This window comes from Nanorana parkeri, unplaced genomic scaffold, assembly GCF_000935625.1.
Source record: "Nanorana parkeri isolate BGI_ZX_2015 unplaced genomic scaffold, ASM93562v1 scaffold22, whole genome shotgun sequence".
NCBI classification, from domain to species: Eukaryota; Metazoa; Chordata; class Amphibia; order Anura; family Dicroglossidae; genus Nanorana; species Nanorana parkeri.
In genome coordinates this window covers 3,150,681-3,174,163 of record NW_017306290.1, presented here as the reverse complement: position 1 = coordinate 3,174,163, position 23,483 = coordinate 3,150,681, and the positions used below count along the sequence as shown (strand labels likewise).

The 23,483-nt window shown below is 39.1% G+C and overlaps 1 protein-coding gene across 1 annotated transcript; it reads left to right on the top strand.

Annotated features, from left to right (window-relative positions):
- The first annotated feature begins 4,060 nt into the window (after positions 1-4,060).
- On the top strand, positions 4,061-21,465 carry LOC108792693 (G-protein coupled receptor family C group 6 member A-like). The gene is made up of 6 exons (XM_018563528.1): positions 4,061-4,251; positions 12,190-12,484; positions 15,110-15,964; positions 17,238-17,450; positions 17,907-18,024; positions 20,441-21,465. Exons 1-6 carry the CDS (start codon positions 4,061-4,063, stop codon positions 21,463-21,465), a joined length of 2,697 nt encoding a protein of 898 aa, XP_018419030.1.
- The last annotated feature ends 2,018 nt before the right edge of the window (positions 21,466-23,483 follow it).

Here is a 23,483-nt window from a genome sequence, read left to right as displayed (position 1 = left end):
TTGTGAGACTGCATAGACCTGGTGAGACACCACACACGGACCTGGTGAGACTGCACACAGCCTCCTGAGACCCTGCACAGCACTGGTCAGACCCCGCACAGCCTCCTGAGACCCTGCACAGCCCTGCTGAGCAACACAGAGTATGTAGCTTCATATTATTCTTCATTGTTTTACAATGTTTTGCTGGAATTTGTAGTCATCTATAGATGATGGTATTCTGCATTGCTGTATAATGTATACCTGGGATTTGTTGTCCCTCTACAGCTTGAAATCAGTGGCAGAATTACCAGGGTCCCAGCACTTGCAGCTGCGACTGTGCCCTGGCGCTCTACCAATGTCCTAAAATCATTAGTGTGTATTGTTTTAGAACAAATGTGACATGACACTAAGAAAAAAGGTATTGATAATTGGTATCGGCGAGTACTGGAGAAAAAAGTATTGGCACTCGTATTTGGTCTTGAAAAAATGGTATTGGTGCATCCCTATTTTTAATGAATTAACTTTTTTTTATCTCCTGTGATGTTCAACTAAAAAAAGGTCACATGACCATTTTATCTAATTAAATAACATTTAGTGAATTAACCCCCGTGTGTTTTATTTATTTAAGGGTTATTGCTTTAGTTATGTCGTGTTTTTTGCTGGTGGGTGGTACAGTTCCATGGAAGATGTGAAGGCCTAACCTTTTACGTTATTGCTTTTATCATATTGCCATCTAGTGGCTACAAGAAAACACTTCCTTCTCTTCCTGAGGAAGCAAATTGTGAAACTCATTGAAGATCGGTCTACCCCTATCTGAAGAACCACATCTTTATTTATTGCCGTTGCTCAAGATTGCATTTGTGATCAAATGTTATTTTTGGGGACCCGGGAGGTTGTAGTTGGTTTTTGATATCATTGTACAATATTTGTCATGAGCTATGCATAATTAAGTTGCTTTGGAGCACATTTTGTTATGTAAATCAGTAGTTTTAAGTGATTTTAACTTTTGATTAAATAAACTATGATGGCTCAAAAGAAAGCTCTATCTGTCCCCAAAAAAGGGTATAAAATTCATTTCAGTACAGCGCTGCATGACGGAATAAATGTCAGTTAAAGTACCACAGCGCTGAATACTGAAAAATGGGCTGGATGGGAAGGGGGTTTAACACCGCGGATGTCAACTGGTTAAAAACAGTGTGGATTACAATTGTGTTCATCAGTACCTAAAAAGCCCTTTAAATTTTTTGCACTTACATTGTATTAATTAAAGGCTAAAGAATAATTAGTAGAATTAATTAAAGACTTTTCAAATAACAAAAGATATTGGGAGGTTTAAGATGCAGGCAGACACACATGCAGCAACATTCAGTATCCTTTGTTTTTCCAAATTTTGGTAAGTATAAATTAATCACTTCCTCATATAAATCCATAAGTAGAGACACAGTGGGGTTTTCCAGGGTGATACTGGAGAGACAAATGTTCATCTAAGTGGTATGTGCTCAGAGCTTATGATTTCAGCTGGCTGGTTTTGCTGGTAGTTTAGGACTTTTTAAAGAAGATTTTGAAAAACAAATGTAAGTGGAAAAACACGTTTCACCAGATACATGTCAAATAAGGCAAATGCTGTCAGACAAGAATAAAATGGAATGCCACATATGCAAAAAATACAACCAATGGTTGTTTACAAATAAAACCCTTCAGAATCATCCAGAGATAAATAATGTATGTGAGAAAGTTTATTGTAAACTATTATCAGTTTTCTAAATATGGTTGTAAATTAATTTAAAGTAGATTTGTAACCTTTTTTTTTAACATTTTGAATACGGTTGGGAATGGTTAAAATTTATCAAAAAGGAGATGTTTATTGTTGGGGTTTATATATACTTTAAAGGTTTTACAAACAGAGACGGTATCTGGATCAGGGCTGAACACAATCTATGAATTAATCCCGTCCTTTGAAAAAAAACGAAAAAGCGCCAGAGGTGACCACTCCACTATAGAGTTCACAGGTGTGAGTGCTACGGGTCGCTGCCCCACTTCAGCTAGGGAGACTGTGGTATCTGGGCAGAGAACAAAAGACAAGGGGCGCCTACCCTAGTGTGGATCAATTTTATTGAGAAGTGGCAAAGATAAAATTATACTCACAAGAGTAGATCACAAAGGAGCCTTCAAAATCCAAGGAATGGTAAACCAGCTCTCATCCATCATTTCCTGGTTTACCATTCCTTGGATTTTGAAAGCTCCTTTGTGATCTACTCTTGTGAGTATAATTTTATCTTTGCCGCTTCTCAATAAAATGGATCCACACTAGGGTAGGCACCCCTTGCTTTTTGTTCTCTGCCCTAAGCCTGTCCTTTAGTTAAAGGGTCAGTGGAAGCTTGGGGAAAATTTTGTCTGTTTTTATAATAAAGATTTTTTTTAAACTAATCTTCTTAGTATCATGTGCTAAGTACATGATAAATTGTATTGTATATGTGGCAATAAGGCAGAAGCATGATCATGATTGCAACTGGTTGTTTTTAATGGAATCTATGGATGTTTTTATGTATTGTTAATACATTTTGTATATTTTTTCTAAAATTCAAGTCTAATGCCTCTTAACTGCCTCCGGGCCGGCCCAGAGCTCTCTAGATCTGAGCGGGCGTCTTTAGATGTCCGCTCAGACACGCCCCCTCGCGTGCGCCGCTGGGCACGCGCAGGTGGTAAATGGCCGCAATTTAAAAACAGGCAGCAATGCCTGTTAACATAGAAGCGATCCGCCGGCTGTAGAGCCGGCGGATCGCTTGTATTTTGCAACAATCGGTGCGGCCCCCCCCTCTCCGCTGTTATATTTTGCTATCACATAGGGGGGTTTTATTAGCCCCCGTATGTAATAGCAATAAAGTTTAGTGAAACATTTTTTTTAAGTCCCCCCACCCCCAAAATTTTAAGTTACACATGATAAAGGATTAAAAAATTAAAATAAAAATGTAAAAGTCCCCACCCATACATACACGCATGCAAACATGCGTCGGTGGCGCATGCGTGCAAAAAAGACAATTGCGCCCATTACGCCACACATGTTACATATCGCCGCGTACGTCGGAGTGAGAGCAATAAGTCTAGGGCCATCAATCACTGATAACACTAAACTGATGAGCGGTAAAAGCTTTTAAAGTGTCACCTATGACAAATTTTGGGTATGGTAGTTTTCTGCGATGTCGCGGGTGCACGCAATTTTAAAGCTTGACATGTTTGGTGTCTGTTTACCCGACGTGACCCTGACTTTTATATTTTACCAAAAAACTGGGTAATAATAAATGTTTCCTAACATAATGTTAAAAGTGATTTTTCCTAATTATAGTAAAAAATTAAACCCCCAGTGCTGATTAAATACCACCAAAAGAAATCTCTATCTGTCCCCAAAAAATGGTATAAAATTCATTTCAGTACAGCGTTGCATGACGGAATAAACGTCAGTCAAAGTACCGCAGCGCTGAATACTGAAAAATGGCCTGGCCAGGAAGGGGGTCTAAACACCTGGTCTTGAAGTGGTTAAAACCCCATTGATGTGCTATTGTTGTATTAGTATTTAGGGGTGAGGCCTCAGACCACTTGGAGACTAGGAATTTGGAAAGTATTTGATTGTGTCCATTATGATGTGCATGTTATTATCAGAGCGGCCCCCTAGCTGCATTAACAGAAGCATGCGTGTCCAAGTGACCGAAGCATGTTTTTGGAAACATTTTTTAAAATGAAGATGTTTTAAAAGGTGGACTATGCTCTTAGATCTAAAATCTAACCTACCTTCGATGTCTATTACTAGTTTTATTGTAAATTTGTGTTATATACAAGTGTGTATAAGGTGAAGAGGAAGTGCCCTAGGGAAATACTGAAATACTAATAGTACGTAGGAGCCACTTGATCAAGGTACTTTCCATAGACATATAAGGTTTCTTTCTAAGAATGCTGGAATGTATAGCTTACATTCTTTAAAAATAACCAGAAAAGAACAAAAAAGAACAACGAATTGTGGCTATGTACATGTCACTGAAAAGACAGAAGAACATTTGTTCTTCAAGATTTCTAGACTACACACACCATGTGTATTTACTGGCTGTTCTGTATCACTCTTAGCAGCTCCTACTGGATCGTTACACAGACTTGTACCATTAATGAACAAGCTGCGGCTTTGCTGCCTGGGGACATCATGATTGGAGGGCTATTTCCTATGCATACAGGGGTCTCTAATTTATTAAGACAATCCGATAATGAAAGTTTTATTTGTACAAGGTCAGTATTGTAGTTTAAATAGTTATAGCATTGTTTTCTTTGGCACAGAATTATTTTGCAAGTGAAAGCTTTTGTTTCAAATACGTAGAATTTCCAGTTCTGTTACTTTAATCTTATATTTTTTATTTCTTTCTTGATACAAGTGCAACATTTTGCTAAACCTAATTTCAAGATATTCCAACATTAATTTCACATGTCCAATATCTTAATACTTTTCTTCATCATCTGTAATTTAATTGCTAAGAATATAAATGAAAAAACAATGATCTACACACATTCACACATATAGACACATACAGTAGTATATATTTAGGGAGATGGTTTTATTGTAATATTCGATGTGCTTGGTCTTCCAAACTTCTATGATTGTATTACATATAACAGATTTGTAGTTTGTACCTTCAGTGGTTATTCTTCCAAAAGACTATTAAGACTATACCTCCAAATGACTATTAAGACTATACCTCCAAATGACTATTAAGACTATACCTCCAAATGACTATCAAGATGAAAAGCAATCACAGCATATTTCTTATTTTCAAGCAATCAAAACAGACAAAAGACCTGAGATACAGAGAGGCAGTAAAACATACGCAGTACTGTTTGGCAGGAACAATAAGCGTGCACAGCCTATTGCATTAGGGTGTGCACACAAAACTATAAACACGCACATATATATATATATTACACACATACACATAGACCTGAGGCATTCCGGATTCCAATCTCTTCAACTGCCCCTTAGCTCTTTCAGCAGGGGTGTAGTAATGAAGCAAGGAGCCTGGTAGGTGATCATGTGACCAATGCTGCGCTCTGTATCGCTAGGGTTGCCACCTTCTTGTTCAAGCGCAACCCAAACACTGTAGCACAATGTGGCAGATTTTTTTTTAATATGTAGGAGAAATCCAGGAAAGAGAGTGAGGAGAGACATCCAGGAGAGAAAGAGTGAGGAGAGACAACCAGAAGAGAGGGAGGAGAGACAGAGAGACATCCAGGAGAGAGAAAAAAGACAGCCAGGAGATTCAGACAGAAGAGACAGCGGGTGAAAGAAAGAGGAGAGACAGCCAGGAGAGTGAGAGAGAGAGAGACAGGAGTGGCAGCAAGGAGAGATACAGGAGAGACAGCCAGGAGAGAGAGTGTGGAGAGAGAGAGAGCCAAGGGAGAGAGCAAGAAGAGACAGCCAGGAGAGAGTGAGGAGACACAGCTAGTGGAGAGAGGGTGATGAGAAACAGCCAGGAGAGAGAGCAAGGAGAGAAAGCCAGGAGAGAGAGCAAGGAGAGACAACAAGGGGAGAAAGCTAGGGGAGAGAGCAAGGGTGGACAGGGGAGAGCCAGCCAGAGAGAGCAAGGATAGATTCCCAGAAGAAAGCGAGGAGAGAGAAATCAAGGAGAGACAACCAGGAGAGAGCAAGGAGAGAGTGAGGAGGGACAGCCAGGAGAGAGAGTGATGAGGGACAGCCAGTGAGAGAGCGAGGAGAGACGGCCAGAAGAGAGAGCGAGGAGAGAGAGTGAGGAGAGTGTCAGAGCACAATAAAAACCAGACAAGCAAAAGGTGCTAGTTAAAATATTTATTAAGAACAGTGTCCACAGGAGATAGCAGAAGCTTAAACCGGAACAAGCCAGAGTCAGGAGCCGGAGTGGGTAGTCGTCCAAGCCAGGTCAGGAACACAGAGATCAGCGTCGTCAGGAACAAGCTAGGAGCAGGAGCCAGGAAATCAGTGCTGTCAGGAACAAGCCAGGAGCAGGAGCCAGAGGAGAACGTCAGCCAGGATCAGGTGATACACAGAAGGAGCTGCTACAGGGATACATAGAGGTGGAGGATGTGCTACTGGTACACACAGAGGCAGAGGGAGACTGGCGGAAACTTGGGCCTCCTCCTGGACAAGGGCCCTCGGGCAGTGCCGGTCTGCTCCTGGCGCCTGTCACTAGCAGAACTACCAGGGTCACAGCGGTCGCATGTGCGACTGGGTCCTGAGGTTTTGAGTTACACTTCTGTTTCAAATTAAACTAAAAATTATGGCTGCTGCTGTGTGCATTGATATTCTACAGTATATTTCTTTTTAATTAATTAACTCTACAATTTGGAATAAAAAAGGTTATGCACATTGATATACATATATTAAACTGCACAATTAATGCTTACAGATTGCTCAATTGCTGCCAGTTCTGCAGATGTGAATCTTCTTTTCTTTACCACTAGATGGTGCTGTGCATGTAGAAGATATATGCATATTGGTATGTGTGTGTATATACTGCATGTACTGCATATGGTATTATTAAAATAAATGACATTTCTTAATTTCCCCAGCCACTTCTCAAATGGTGAAATTGTTCAGGTTGTCAGCAAAGAAGGGATGGATTTGGGGCTCATTCATATAAGTGTAGGGATGTAGTATTTTACCGAAATTATTTTTGTCTCTTTTGTGATCTGTCGGTGTAGATTAGTCAGCTTAGTTGTGTGCTGGCTTGAGTTCTATCAGTGGGTTAATCACGAAGGAGCCAAAGGATATAGCTGTAGCTTTGGCTAATCCTTTGGCTCACTTCGGCTGCCGGAGCCCTACGGTTCCAAAGGGAGCCAAAGCCAGCTGATGTACGGCTGAAATCAACCGTACTCGGCTGAAGCGAATAGCCGAACGCCATTCGGCTCCCTTCACTTCAGCTTGTTTATTCACTCGACTGACTTTGGGAGCTTAGTGAATTACGCCCTAAGTGTGCAGTGATTAGTCTCAGTCCCCTGCTGTGTGAATGTTATCCAGTAGAGTGTGCTAGAGATAATGCTTCACATTAAAGTTGTTTAATACCTGGCCAATCAGTAAATATGGGGAGCCTGCTGTGCATGCAGGGAGAGCTATTAAATATCTGAGACACTTCCTGGTACAGGTCTTCACTCCAGGGTTTTCACCCTGAGAGGATGCATCAGTAAACAACCAAATCTAGGTACCAGGCCTGAAGGACTAGGGGTATGGGAGTCTGTAGGGATCTCCATGCCATGAAAGCCATCACACGCCACCTCATCCCTAAAATGCTGGCTGTGTTGGAGTGCTACAGGCCTTGAGGAAGCAAGCTGCATTTGTCCCCCGCAGGGATGGTGAGTGACCGACTGAGCTGGGAAGCACCACATGCACCTTCCCACTGCTGTCCTACCTTGATCTTAATGACTGAGCATACACAGGAACCTTAGTTCTACAAGGAGCCACTAATATTGAGATGTATTCCAGCCAGTAAAGAGCTTCACCCTAAGAGGAATGCACCTGAGACACTTATCGTGAAGTAAGTAGGTTTAGGACATTCGTGATGTACCTATTGACTAACAGAGAAGCCACCTGTGCCAAAATTTGGGGTAAATCATGTGATTTTATTGCCTGCAGCTTAATTATACATGTCTTTTGTTTAATCCATAGACCTTAATGTTTATTTTTAAGCATCTTTAAAAGAGACCTATGGGGTCCATAGTTCTTTTAGGGTCACAGTAGGACATATACTGACCTCCTCCTGTGACCCAAAGCTTAGTATATAGCTCACTATAGCCCGCTATATACCGAGATTGCCGCAACCGGGACGGATCCCAACAAAACTGTCAAGATCCACCCAGCTAGCTAAATGACAGCAGGCACTGCCCTGGGGGGCGGAATGGCCGAGCACATGTTAATCCCTGAGTATTTATGCACTGGCCATGAAACTCCTAGTGATTGGCTGGTGAGGCATAGACACTCCTGATGTTCCTTTATCTGATGTTCCCTTATTGGCTGCCCACTCTGTGGCATTGTCACACCCCACTCACACTAGAATTAACCAGATGATACCGGACTACAAATCAGCCAGCCTGATGACAATGCGAGCAACATTACATTTTAGTAGCCACTCCGCTTGGGGTGGTAGGGGTTACAACCGTAATACCGCTTTGTAGGTAGTTCATTCAAATACTGTATTGCAGGCTTTCAAACTAGCACCAATACATTTGGTAAAACCTGCAGGGATGCCACCAGTTTTAGGGCCCCTGTCAATGGGCTTTGAGTTTGAGTCAAAGGCTTGAGTCGAAGGTTTATAAGTAAACAGCTGCCTGACATCCTGTTACAGAGAACATTTCAGTTCAGAATTCTTGCAGACTTAATCACAGAATATCCAGTTTAGGCATGGTTTGCTTTTTGAGTCACATAAAAGATAACATAGCTAATTCAGGTGTTTATTGTTGACTGCAGAACAATCCAAAACTGATTTGAATAGGATCAACAGAAACGCATTATATATCAAATATGCTTAGTGGAATATTTGAGCAAAATTGGGTTTTTCATACCATACATATTAAAGTGACATTAAACCCTCAGATTTTTTAACATAAAACAATACTGTAATGTGCGCCTTACTGTAATCCATGGTAGTTTCCCTTCTCTTTGCTGCTCTTCCTTCTAAATCCTCATATCTTCTCATGCTGGGCAGAACTTCTGTCTTGCAGCAGACTGCCTTGTCTCTGAAATGGATACATGGTGTTTGTGTGTAGGTTTGCAACCTGAGCCAGCACTACAGGAAGAGGCACTCAGCTGCAAAGGGAAGTTCTCCCCCAGCATGAGAAGACATGAGGATTTAAAAGGAAGAGCAGCAAAGAGAAGGGAAACTACCATGGATTACAGTAAGGCACACATTACAGTATTGGTTTATGTTAAAAAATCTGAGGGTTTAATGTCACTTTAAACTCTTTGAGGCATGTTGGTCAAAGTCATAATTAGTAAATATACCCAGATTTATCAACAATTTTTGCTTCTCCTGGCCTATTCCTATTCAGTAACTTGTTGATTCTTTTAATAATCTGAACCCTTACTTGGTTAGATACAAGGCTAGATTTATCTTATTCAGCATCATGGGCTGAACAAGAGAAGTCACTAGATTCCCTCATCCACGCTAAAAAACAAAGATGGAGGATTTTTCCCTCCAAACTATTGTATTCAGACAGCTAACACCTGTAGCTGTCTGAAAACCTGAACAGTGACCTCATCTGATTGAATGCAGTTGCTGTTTGGCTGATAGTTTTCACCTGGCTGTGTATAGCCAGCTTAACTCACTCACACCACAGTTCTACACCACTTATGACCTCCTTTTTAGGCTTAAACACAATCACTTATCTTACAAAATGGAGTTGTTAACTCCCCTAATCTAAAGGATTATTTTTGTCTGGGTCATTGCTGGTGAACTTCCCAGCATGGGAGGGGCATAGGATCTTAGAATAATTTAACCAATTCAGCTTTCAAATCTGTACACCCCCTATGGACGAGAGCAATGTTTACATTTCTGAAATGGACCTGTTTATTTAGCAATAACTTGGTCATTACTTAAAGTGTATTTCCACTTTTGCAGTCAAATTTAGGAAAACCCCTCCATATGTTTGTTATGCGTTCCTGTTCACACAGCATACTGAAAAATGACTTTAAAAATTACCTTTGAGATGTTTTGTTGAATCAGGCAAGATAGCAGATTCAAGGTTTTTCTCAGCCCTTTCACAGTGGTCTGTCCCAATGGAAAGTCTTGTGACTGAAACTTAAGGATTGTGTTTATCTGATAAGCTTCATTAAAGGAGAACTATGGGGTTAGGGCTTTTCCCAATAGTTCTCATTAGGGTAACGGGAGGAAACAAACTAGCATCCTCCCGTCACCCTAGGCTCAGTATACCGCGAGCTGCAGCTTGCGGTATACTGAGACGCCGCAGCTGAAGTGGACCTTGACAATTATGTTTGGATCCGCCCAGCTGTGTGAGTGATAGCTGGTTCTGCCTATCTAGAGGCAGAGCCAGCTGAAGCAACCCCCTCCCCCGTCTGTTCGTCGGCCGAAGCTACGGCCAGATCCTTCGGCAGCTTCGTGAATAGACCCCATAGTTTTACTTTAACATACAATGGACAAGCCACCTCTCAATGGACAGGACCAGCTCCTCCATATATTTGAAAGAAATAGAAGCACAAAGACATTTTGTCCCTTAAAACCCTAACCCAAGTAAAAACAATTTAAACTGCAAGAAGCATTTTTTTTTTAATGGTTTAGCTTATGCTATATGAATGGGAACATGTAACAAATATAAAATAGGTGTTATCCCAATTTGGCTGTGAAAGGATAACAAAATAATACATATGTCATTTCTTAGAAAAAACAAGGTTTTCTTTTGGTGACAATGTTTTGCAAAAATTGTTTACATTTTTATGCAGCTCATGGACAAAAATGAACACGACTAAACAAAATGCACTATTTTTCTGATATGATCAGTCTTAGTTTAAAAAAATGTTTTGTTACTATATGTCCTGTTTATAATGACACTACATTTATAATTCTGGTACAAAGCATTGCAAAGTTATTTAAAAATTAAATAAAAGTTTTTCTTTCAACTTTGCACTTTTGTGAATGCCACACTTACAAAATGAACAAACAAAACTGATTTAAAAATATATATATTAATGGTTAGAAAAACAGAAATAAATAAAACAAATTGGCAGGAAACATATATTTAACGGGAAAAAACAATAAAGGAGTTAGGCAGGGCTAATTAGAGTAAATTAAGGTTTAATAAGTTGACAAATAGATTTTCTTTTTTTCAAAACCCTTTTTTTTTTGTCAGGTTGCTTTGACATCAAATGCAGGTTGAAGGTCATCCACTTTGATCTGAAGATGAATAAAAAGAGCAAATAACAAAAGTATAAATTTGACCTCTTCTCTCTATGTGTGAATAATGAAAAGTTTTTATAAACACTGTGTCCGAGGTCTGTTTTTGGCAGCAGCAGCTTTTACAGCTGCTGTATTTATGTAGCAACTCTCTGCTGTAAATTTGACTGCCGAGAAGAGTGGAGGAAAAGGACAGGGCAAACTACACACTTTTTTTGGCTGTGTGTGGCACACCCAGTCTCTTCACCTGGATAAACATACAATCCCTACCAATACATCATTGTAAGGGTATTTTCAGGTATTGTGGGTCTTCTCATGCAATATATTTACTAGGGCTAAATGTGTGATTTACATCTTCTGCTAAAAAAAAATGGATTTTGTCCTCTGAAACGGGTTAATATTGTTTTTACTGTCTTCTTACATCTGGGATATTTTTTTTTTCTTGTGTTAGTTTTCCCCAATTTGTGCTGCTTCCCAGTTGTTTACTAAAGCCTAACTACAGACAAAATAAAAAAAAAAATTAATACAATAATAAAAACAGCTGTGGATAGAATGGATATGGATAGAATGGGGTAAAAGTAAATTTTGTATCTCTCACCACACAGTGGCCAATTTACCAAATTTTCTGTGCCTGTGATGCCTGTAGATGAAACGGGTGGTTCTCACCTGGGTATGAGGGCTTTGACAACAATAAAACCATTGGTAAAAGATCTAACTCTTCCTCACTCTACTAAAAATGTGTTTTTGTTTATGTCTGTGGCCCCATTGGAACATTTTTTCTAACTTCTGTTTTGACTGAAAGTGAGAGGAAATCTCACCATGGGGCAATTGTGCGCGGATAGCCGCCCGGCCATGGAATCGCACACCACCGATCGTGGTGGCAGTGCTATTATTTTCTAATGGCACCCCAGTCGCACCAGGCAGATTGCACGGTTTCCTGCTGTGATACTGGCCATGCAATCGCGCACAATCACGGTTCAAAAAAAGTGCAGTTACTTGTACCATTACATAACCTCATTGAAATCAATGGGACCATGCAGCAATCAACGTGTGCAATTGTGCACGATCGCACGGTCCCCGGACGCGTGTCCCGGGATCGCCAATATCTGAACCTTGCCTCAATAGATGTGTTTCCATGAAACTAGCACATTTAGAGGGTTTTATGTATGCTTTTTATTGAGTTCCAAGACAACTTCCAAGTTTGTATTGAGTTCCAAGACTAACTCTGTTATAGTTAGCATTGTTTTGCAGTTATCTACTTTAATAATAATAATATTAATAATAATATTTTTCCTTTTAGTTTACAAACACGGAGTATGATTGAAGCTCTTTCTATGATCTATGCAATTGAGACAATTAATAATTCAACTCTTTTACAAGGAATAACAATGGGCTATAAAATATTTGATACGTGTTCTCACACCTTGAAAGCAGTTCACTCGGCATTAAAATTAATTCCGGAGTCTGATGTTAACAATATTACAGAGTGCAGCTCAAGGCCAACTGTTTATCCTGTCAGAGCTGTTGTCGGAGAAACATACTCAGAAATTTCTATTGCCGTTTCTAGACTCCTTGGAAATTACATCATACCACAGGTATAAATCATTTTAACTATCTGTTTGATAATAGGATTGTCACAGTTGTTTTATATATGTGGATATATATTAATGAGACAGGGAAACAATCCAAGAAGATTTGTCCTGCACTTAATTCATCAAGGTAGCAAAGAAACACAGTTGTCACTGCAGGAAGGCTTTGTACAGCAAGTCTATGGCAAAAAACAAACAAAACATCTGCTTGTCCCGACTAAAATCTAGACCAAGGTCAGCTTCTGAATATGAAGGTGTTCTGTAATGGGTTCTTCAAAACAAACAGACAGTACATGCACATTTTTAGTGTTCTGTCAGCGCACAGCCTTTTCCCAAAGCAGCAGGCTCTCACAGGAGGCTCTGCACAAGAAACATGGGTGTGCCAGAGGCGTATGGTCTAAGGAGAGCCTGGTCTTCTCCAGAGCCTCTGCTGGTGAGGATGTTGCACTGCAAAGCAGCTCCTAGGTTGCAAGGTTACAAGGCAGTACTCACAAGGAGTGTACATGCGCAAGGATACAGGGCGGAGACATAGATATGCACAAGGACCATGCGTTACACTACAGTAATCGAGAAATGCACACAAGGAAGACTGAAGGCACACAGGAGGTGTTACACTGGGAGTGAGATAGTGTAGAATAATAGTACTGAAGCCCAACACAGGAAAAGGAACTCAAGAGGAGTGTGTGAAAACTGGTACACAGGGGAGCATGGGAACACTGCAGCACTGCAGAACACAATGCAGGCTGAGACTCAGAAGGAGCAGGGTAACAAGGTAAAGAAGACACAGGCAGTGAAGTGAGGGAGCACCTAGCAAATAACAATCAGGCAGTTCAGGCTACTCACACCACCCAGATGAATGCAAAGCGACTATCACAATTAAATACTAGGGCCTAAGAGCAAACAGAGACACAGAGAACAGCAAGGAGGGTAAACTGTGAAGCAGGGAATTCCCAGGGGTACACAAGGAGTCCAGGGGAATAAGGGATCATCATAGAATATCTACAGAAACTTCATGGGAAATCACAAAGCACATAGGAGGGTCCAGCAGCAGGAAACAGACTCATTGCTTGAACGCTGAGCAACAGGTGAACTGAGCCTAAATAGGGAAGGGGAAGAACAGATTGGCTGCAGCCTTGCAACGTCCCATAGGCCCACAGCCAAGAACCTAGGACAGAGGAGAAAATCTGGCATGGAAACAGGGCAAAGGGAAAACCTGGCACAGAGGTCAGATGTGTGTGACAGGAGGCAAGACATAAAAGCGGTCTCTATGGATCTAATGGTCCTTGATATGAAATCTCAGTCTTTTAGGGTCTATGGGGTGGTTCTTGTCTCAGGGCTGTCCTCATGTCTGAGTTCAAGTCTGAATCCCTGAAGCAGATATCTGTGATTTGCAAATTTCTTTTTAATGTGTAAAACTTAAAGCATAGCTAAAGCCAAAACTTTTCTAGATTTCTAGACTTCAAACAACACTCTCTAATGGTGGCCATGTACAGCTTGTTTACAGCTGGATACTGGATTTATTTTTAATTATTGTAACACATCATATTGCTATTTTTGGCAATGCAGGGACAAGCACAAGTGCATATATATATTCAGTGAAAGTGCGTTTATACTTTAAGGCTACATTCACACTAGTGCAGTGTGATTCCGTATGTTAAGGAGTGTTATGGGATTTGTTAACGTCCAATATTTTAAGGCAGTGCAATCATTTGAATAGATGGCTAATGTACTACAACAGACCATAAAACCCATCTGCATGATTTTTTTTTTCTCAGTACAGCGCATGGATTACATTATTACACTTTAGTATCCTGCAATGCAGGTGTGCCGAGGTGTAAAGTACCCCAGTCCATGCAGCGTGTTTAAATGCAATTGTCACCACAACACTATTCTGCCAAACTGGCCTAAAGCAGACCTGTGCTTTGCTCATGCAGAACTAAGCTACCGGTATGCTTTATTGTCCTCCCCAGCAGTATAAAATTACATTTTCTTTCCTCCCCACTGTTCCATTTAGCCACTGAGAGTCCATACTAGGTGGCTGTTGGGAGCAGCCACTTGGTTTCATGGACTCATTTCCCTTGTTCCCATGTAACAGCGCTGGTGCTTGGCCAAGCAGTGTCACGTATGGGTATGGAATTTACCCTCAGTCCTGTGTAAGCTGCAACTTAAAGCTTATACAGGGCTTTCTTTCCTTGTTACCAGCAGGTCAATAGCATAATGGAGGAGTAAAAAGGTAAATATATGCTGTGAGGAAGGTGGCATTAAACATTTTTCAAGTAAACCAATTTATGTGTAAACCAAATCATGTATCATAAAACTCTCCATTACATTAATCATAAATCTCTCATGGTTATAGACCAATAAACAAAACACTGCTTATTATACATGACCAAATATCTAGGGCACACTTATTTCACAAGAACACAGAAAAAATGTGGTCTCTTGAATGTGGTCTAGCCAGTATCAACCCACTTCTAACATAATGCAAAAATGCTACACATAAGTTAACTATAAAATAAACAGCTTTTCTGGACGCTACTTACTACTACTTACTACTTTTTTATTTACTTTACTAAATAAATGTTTTACATTAGACATCTAATATTTCATGTAATGGTTTTCTTTATACAGATAAGTCCTGCATCATCTGCTTCTACGCTGAGTGATAAAATTAGATTCCCCTCCTTTTTACGCACAGTTCCAAGTGATACATTCCAAACAAAAGCAATTGTGGAACTGATCAAAACCTTTCAGTGGAACTGGGTTGGAATTGTTTCTAGTGATGATGAATATGGACGATCTGCTCTGGACCTTCTAAATGATCTATTTAAAAACAACGAGATATGCACAGCTTTCTCCAAAATAGTGTCGTCATATGTGGATCACCCATCTTTGCAGAGTTCCATAAACACCGTAATTGAGGAATTAGGAGCAAGTACAACAAATGTTGTGGTTGTCATTGCAAAGGGTCCTATTGTTAGTAAACTCCTTAAAGCATGCATTAAAGCTAATATTTCCAAAATCTGGATAGCGAGTGATAGCTGGTCCAATTCTTTGGAAGTTTTGAGCACTGAAGACATTGAAAAGGTTGGTACAGTTGTTGGAATTAACTTTAAAATGGGCTATGTGAAAGGATTTGAAGACTATCTAAGAAATCTCCAACCACCAGGACAAGGCACAGTGAATCATTTTCTAGAAGAATACCAACAGTTAAGATACAATTGCACTCAAACTTTTAGGGAGTATCTTGAGTGCATTAATTCATCAAAAAACTGCACCTTAGATGACTCTTTAATTATGAAGTCACCTCTCGCATGTCAAGAAGGGTATTTGCCTTTTTTAAATGATAACTACTTGGCAGAAAATATTGAATGGAGCAAAACATACAGCACATACCTTGCCGTTCTAGCCATAGCACAGGCTTGCAATAACCTTCTATGCAAAAGTGGGAAATGTATAAATGATACCAACTTCTCACCAACTCAGGTAAAGAAAACTCTCCTTTTTATAGAAATATTTATTGGCACATAAACTGTAGGTATGATATTATTTCTGGAGCCTATCCCATCCTCTGGAACTCCCTACCCCAACCTGTCCAGCTATCTCCTACTTTAGGAGATAGCTTCTACTCCTTCTCCTACTCCTACTTAGGCAATCCCTGAAAACTCATCTCTTTAGGAAAGTCTATCCCACCTTTGCCTAGCAACTGAGCTATTCATTTCTCAAACAACTCCCCACACAGCTACCACCTTTTTATCACTTGCCCCTCCCTTTTAGATTGTAAGCCCTCATGTGCAGGACCCTCCTAACCATCTTGTCTTCAATCGTATTGTAACTGTAATGTCTTCCTCATATTGTAAAGCGCTGCACAGACTGTTAATATACATTCTGAATAATAATAATAATAATTCTATATTACTGGTGATCTGATTCAAGAGGATTTATAAATCTGACCCTTTCTAATTATTTACTGTAAAATCAGGCTTTAGTTTATTTTACTCATAAAAATACATACCTATGATCTTCAAGTGAATATTAAAAACTAATTTCTTATCTCTTGTCCTAATCTGCAAGCACCTATGCATTTAAAAAAACACTCAACAGTTGTCAATATGCCATACTGAGTAGATATCGCACATAGACACCAATTGAAGTGAAGGCAAATTTCTTCCCAAAGGCTGAATATGATTTTCATTTTTGAAGACTGCTGGTTATCTATGGTGGACTCCTGCAGCAGAGTATATGAGTACACCTTCCTGGGGAAATGGGATGGGAATTTGGCACAGTGATAATTGCATAGTAATATATTTGATATGTTTATATTTAGCCAGCAGGTCAAGCTTAGTCCAAGGTGTCAATGAGAGACAGCGTACCTGAAAGGAAAGTACTTCTGCTGTGCTTTCCTTTTAGCTAATCCATAGTGTTCTGGGGATCTTTTGTCATGCATTAAATGCATCAGTTTAAAATGTAGAAACTAAAAAAAAATTAATTGATCCAAAACTATTAACCTGCATTCACAGTAAATAATAAACAGCTATACAGTAAATCACATCAGGTGTGATAAAATGTAAAAGAGATAAAGAGCAGTCCACTCATTGGTGTGCAGGTACTCTTAATCTGGTACTTTCTCAAAACTGCTTTAGTATATTTAATTATAATTTACAACAGATTGATGTTATCAGGAATTTACTGTTCTTATGAGATTTATATGTGAAATGGTGTCATTTTTAAATAAGGCTTTACATTTATTTTTTTGTAGCTACTTGAAGAACTAAAAAATAATAATTTCTCATACAATGGAGACACTTTTAAGTTTGACTCTTCTGGTGATTTATTAATCGGTTATGATGTGCTGACCTGGCAATCAGTAAACCAGACCAAAGAAGTTAGGATTATTGGTGAATATACCACATTGAATGGCAGTGTCATTATAAACAGGAGTCTACTTCTGTGGAACACAGACCAAAATCAGGTAAGTCACCAAGCAACTTCACAAAATGAACTGCAGCTTTCACAATAGGGTTCATTTATAACAGAGAACGAATATTGCTACCCACTGTCCATAATCTCATTAGTAAGACTCGGGTTGTGATGTGTAGTCATCATTGGCCCCACAAAGTTCTTTCTGATCAATGGAGCAGTGAGAGCTTTAGGATTAAAGCCTTGCCATGTGACTTTGACAGGTAACATGACAAGGCTCTTCTCTGACTTCAGAGTCCCAAAGCCAGTGGAGCGCAGAACATACTTGAAGAGCTTTAAAAATGTGTGGTGCTTATTCTTTTTTTACAGCAGCATTAACAATAGATGACTCTATATTATTAGGCTGTACTGTAGAATTATTTCCATGCTGTTGCCTACTACCCTAAAATAGTGTAAGGAATAAACCTTAGTGTAATTACCTCAACATATATATTTTTTTCTGGTACAGGTTCCTTTCTCTAATTGCTCAAAATCATGCCTTCCTGGATATTACAGAAAGTACTCTTATATAAGCTGCTGTAATGAATGTGTTGCGTGCACTGAGAATTATTATTCACCTAATGCAGGTAAGTGTTTTATACAGTTTGGTTTTCCTAGCAGAACCAGAGCAATGTTTGCAATCATAATCCACATGTTTGTATTAATAAATAGTGCTTTGTCCACCAAAAAAACACAAAATTGTTTAGTCTGCTTACGCATTCTTTGGTGCTGTAGTTAGTAGCAGCAATAAGTAATTCACTGATTTTGAATTATTAAAAACCTTTTACTTACTGCCTGTCACTAGCTGAAATGATGATATGTATTGCATATTCTCATTTGTATTTTATGCAAGTCTTAAAATTAGAGGAAACAAGGACTTTTTCACTTTGCAAATAATTATTTATTAAAAGTGAACTGTAGAGAAAGAATTACAAATATATATATATTCACACTAGCAAACTATAGCTGTGTTAATAAGTGTACAATTTACATAAATGTAATTCATATGGTTAACGACTTCATGCCTCTATGTCAAAATATTTACCTGCAGTGTACACCGAAGCAAGTATGTGCATTTTTGGTAAATCTATTTGGTAAGAAACCCTTGATGAAAATTCATACAGAGATCTCAACCTGGGCGAACATTTTATAGGGTGACGAGGACTGGCTAAAGAGTTTAAGAGGGGTGGCTTAACACGCACCATAAAAAAATACTGAAAATACGTATGAAGTTGTGCAGTGCACTAAATAGGAACAGATGCTAAGACAGACTCCACTGCTGGACTTATTTCCCCTTTCCCCTGCTGCCCAACATTTGGACCTACAGATCTGTATCATTGCACTTCCCTTCAGCCAGTAATCACTACCAATAGAGACACTTAATACGGCTCATTGAGTAGAGAGTGACAGCGACGCAGAAGAGAAAAGCCCATGCAAGTGGAAAGCAGTGTTATGGGGACAATTTAGGAGCAGGGGTTTACCGATCTTAAATCACTCCTCAAATGAGAAGAAATCATGATTGGTGCTTGAATGGCATTGATTATGTTCATCTGGATATGAAGACCTAAGCATTAGAAACACAAGTTTCTAAGTATATGTTATTAAACATTTTAATATCTCTCAAGGTCTTTCACAATTTTTGTTCTTTACTTCTCCCAAGGCCATTGCGGCGGAGTGACCATTACAAAGGAGTGACTTGACTCCGCCATTTGCTCATGAATTTAAATTGAAAAAGCAAGGTGGTATGCTATTACTTGGAATTTAATGGTAATAGTGGAAGAACTGAACCAGAAACTCCAACAGAGAGATTTTACCACCAGGTGATCTGAGCATTATAAGAAGCCAGTTTCAAGTAGACTTAGCATAAAACATGCTTGCATATGTGATGATAAGCTGATTCAGATCACTGTACTCCAAGTTCCTGTCCTGCTTGGTTTTATAAATGTAATTCCTTTATGAAGGTAAAACAAATTTTAATGCCTTAAATCATTTTTGCAACTTTGCCATGTGTTAATAAAGCTTTTCATATCTTTGCAACTACATAGTGTATCCAGCTAACTTATACCTTGTTTTGAACGAATAGGGCCTTCATTTGGTGGTAAATGGATTTCTTCTGATTTTTTTTTATTATCAAAAGAAAACTGGCCCAATTTTTTAAATTGTAGCTCTATATTTCTTGCCATTACTATGACGCACCATCAAAGAACAATGCAACGTTTGCAATTACATTCATGGGGATACCAAATAGGTGTGCATTATTTGTTGTTTGTAGGGCACATTTTGCTTATTTTTATTCTACCTAAACACACTGACACTGATGCTTACACTGAAAATAAAACTCATCTAGATCAAGCCCTGATCTAACTATATTATCTTTGGTTTTTTTTGTTCTTTTATACAGACTTTTTTTTTGCAGACTTCTCCTCTAGCAAGGAGACAGGATACAATGGGGGATTTTATCCCATGGTAACCAATCAGCATCTCTCTTTTATTTTCAAAGCTTAACTGAGCAAACTAAAGGTGGAAGCTGATTGGTTGCCATGGGCAACTGCTTCAGATTCTGTATCCCAATGTATCTTTTTCTCCTCACAGAGAAGACACAGTACAGGGGAGGTTGTAAACCTAGTGATTACTGTAATATTCTATCACAGTCCTAATTCCAGATTATTGGTCCGAGACATGGAACTGTCGAGGTCAGGTGGGTCCCAGTACTAAAACATGCACAAAAACATTATCTGTCTATGCAGCACCACAGAAGAAAGCCTACCTCCATGTAAGCCACATATATATGTGATGCCAGGAGGAAGGTGTTAAAGTCTAACTCAAGAAAAAACTGGGGAATGGGAATGACAAAACTAAGAAAGAAAGCAAGCTTGGGCTAGTATTGGGCATAATTCTAAAAAAAAATTTAAATGAGCATCCCTAAACATCCTAAAACTGCATCAAATATGAAAAGTAGCCCATGTACTATGTAAAAATTGATAGTGTATTTTGGTTTTACAGATATGACTGAATGTCAGAAGTGCACTCTCAACCAATGGTCGAAAAATGGAAGCTCTCATTGTGAAAATAGAACAATTGAATACTTCAAGTGGAATGATCCATTTGCTATAACTCTAGTGACATTTGCTGCTGTTGGAGCTTTGGTTGTGCTGTTATCAATGTGTTTGTTCATGAAAAATGGTGATACTCCAGCTGTCAAAGCTGCTGGGGGCCATTACACGTATTTATTCATGATATCATTATTATGTAGCTTGGCAAGCATTGGGTTTTTCATCGGAGAACCTAACAACACAGTCTGTAAGATCAGACAACCACTCTATGGCATCAGCTTCACTGTCTCTGTATCTTGTATTTTAATCAAATCCATGAGAATTCTTTTAGCATTTGAGTCAGCCTCAAGAGGAAAAAAGTTAGTAACATTAACTTACCAACCTATCATGATTGTCAGCACACTAACTGGCATCCAAATCTCTATCTGTATAATCTGGCTTGTTCTGAAGGGTCCCTATTTTATTGACATATACAACATACCTGAACATATTATCTTTCTTTGTGATGAAGGGTCATATGTGGCATTTGGCATTATGTTAGGTTACATTGGATTACTTGCATTAGTTTGTTTCCTTTTAGCTTACAAAGGTAGAAAACTACCAGAGAAATACAATGAAGCCCGATGTATCACATTCAGCATGCTTGTCTACATGTTTGTTTGGCTTCTCTTCATCCCTATCTATGTGAACATTAGCAGTGGTGTGTATCCGTCTGCTGTACAAGCTCTTGCCATACTGGCCTCCATCTATGGGATGATTTCTTGCCACATTTTACCAGTATGTTACATAGTCATTTTCAAACGAGCCTCCTGTAACAGAGAGAAGTATCTGCAGAGTACCTTTATGTTCTATAGGGCTAAAAGGAGCGTGTTCTCAGTTTGTCAAAAACCCCCAGATAAAGAGGCTCCCTTTACCAAAACCAAACAAGATATTGAAGCTGTTCAAGTGATAAGAAAGAGACATAAGAGCTGTTAGTTGCCACTTTCTTAGTGAAATATAATATTTGTGAAAGATGTCTTCACACATATAATTATCTTTTATTGATGAAAGACACATATAATTATCTTTTAAAGTTAGTAAAAAAGTTAGTTGGGTCAGTTTAGTTACAGTTATCTGTAACTAAACTGACCCAACCACTGAAAGATTCTTTGTATATTTAATGTGCATATCATAGACCTGTCTGCTTTTTTTGTTTGTTTATCGCTGGTTAACAATGGAAAATTATGCACAATTTTCTAGTGCAGCCAGTAGACTTTTGTATGCCTTAAAGTGGACCTTTATCCCCCTTCACTAAAAATCACATCAGCATGTAGTTCTGTGTGCTGACATGAAATCATCTTACATTCATTAGTTAAATAAACATATAGTTATTTTACTTACAATTACTGCTTTTCCAGTTCCTGGTCTTCTTATGCATTAGTGATGTAGCCTATGCCTAAGAGATGTCTCTAGGGAAGGTTACATCAGCAGAGCATTGCTGGGAAATCTCATATGTAAACTTCATAATCTTGTGAGATCTCAGGGAAAAGCATTTTTATCCCCCTGAGATGATGTGCATGGTCACATGTCCTAGTCACATGTGCCAGAGTTCCATAAAGTAAAGTTATCTGCCCTTAGTAAATATGACCACTGTGAGAAAAATAGGGAGCAATGGAAAAATATATATATATATTTATTTTTATTTTTAAAAATAAAAATTTAATAATAGCAAGAAGTGCTATTATGGAGTGGCAAAAGAGAAAGCTTTTTTAAAATTTTGTTTATTTTTTAGTAAGAAAGAAAATGCATAAAAAAATCACTGTATATTTAAGGACATTGGGACTAAAGTATTTATAGTAGTTGACAGACCTTTATGAAATCTAAGATCACTTAGCATATACAGATCCTTTCTCCAATATAAAGTGAGGACGGTAACATTAAATATGGGCCAATTCTTGTACAACAAGACAAACCTGTAATCCTCTCTCTTGACTACATCAACTGATATCAAGTTCTGTGTTTTGTGTTACAGTTAATACTGAGTAGAAAATGGTGGCTATACAGTTTGGCTACAAAATAAATGAGAGTATTAGATTCAAGTAAGGAGTGTCTGCATATACACTTCTCCTAAACTGCCTTTGTCATAGTTTCCCTCCTAATTACTGTATTTGCTGGCGTATAAGACTACTTTTTATACTTAAAAACATCCCCCGAAAATCGGGGGTCGTCTTATACAGTATACAACGCTGAGCCAATTAGGGCGAGCGATGCACACAACCTCTGCCTATCCAAGCAGGCTTTGTATTCATTAATAGAATACAACGCTCGCCGTGATTGGCTCAGCGCGGTATACTGTATGTAGCCGAAGCTACCGTACATACAGCATTCATCTATGATGTTTTTAAATGGTGTTGCCTTGGAGTGTACAACCCTTGTATTGGGACTCAAGCTCAGCCCTCTTCCGTTGACAGACCTACCTTTATTGCCTAGAAGGGGATAGTGCATGTGTGTCAGTCACAAAAGAGAGCAAACCATCAATTCCCCCATCCATTCTAAATCCCTGCTGCCAGCTGCATACCTGAACAATGCCTGCATCTGTTTGAATGCTAGTACTGTTCAACTGAGAATTTTTAGACTGGCTCTTTCAACAAAAGTAGAAGAAAAGTAATTTTTTGTCAAGCAGGGGGCACCAACAGGGCCACCCACAGCTTGAATTTTGGCCAATTCAGCAGGAGTAGGTTAAGCAACACAACTAGGTTACTACCCTGACCTCAACCTGGCAGTAAAGGAGTAGCAACAGACTGACGAGGTCATCTCTCTGCTCTCTCCTCTTCTGCACAGAGGATTAAAAGAGGTTAAAATCAAATTAAAGACCTTTACCTCCTTTCACTAAGAAACACCTCAGCACACAGCTCTGCATGATATAAAACTGTCTTACATTCAATAGTTAAACAAACATATTTTCAGTTTACTTACAATTACTGCTTTTCCCCTTCCTGCTCCTCTTAGGCATT

Excerpts from the sequence above, each read along its gene's own strand:
- LOC108792693 (XM_018563528.1), top strand. The coding sequence starts at position 4,061 with ATGTGTATTTACTGGCTGTTCTGTATCACTCTTAGCAGCTCCTACTGG. Across the intron at positions 12,485-15,109 it reads GAAATTACATCATACCACAG|ATAAGTCCTGCATCATCTGC; the intron begins GTATAAATCATT and ends TTCTTTATACAG. Across the intron at positions 17,451-17,906 it reads GGAACACAGACCAAAATCAG|GTTCCTTTCTCTAATTGCTC; the intron begins GTAAGTCACCAA and ends TTTCTGGTACAG.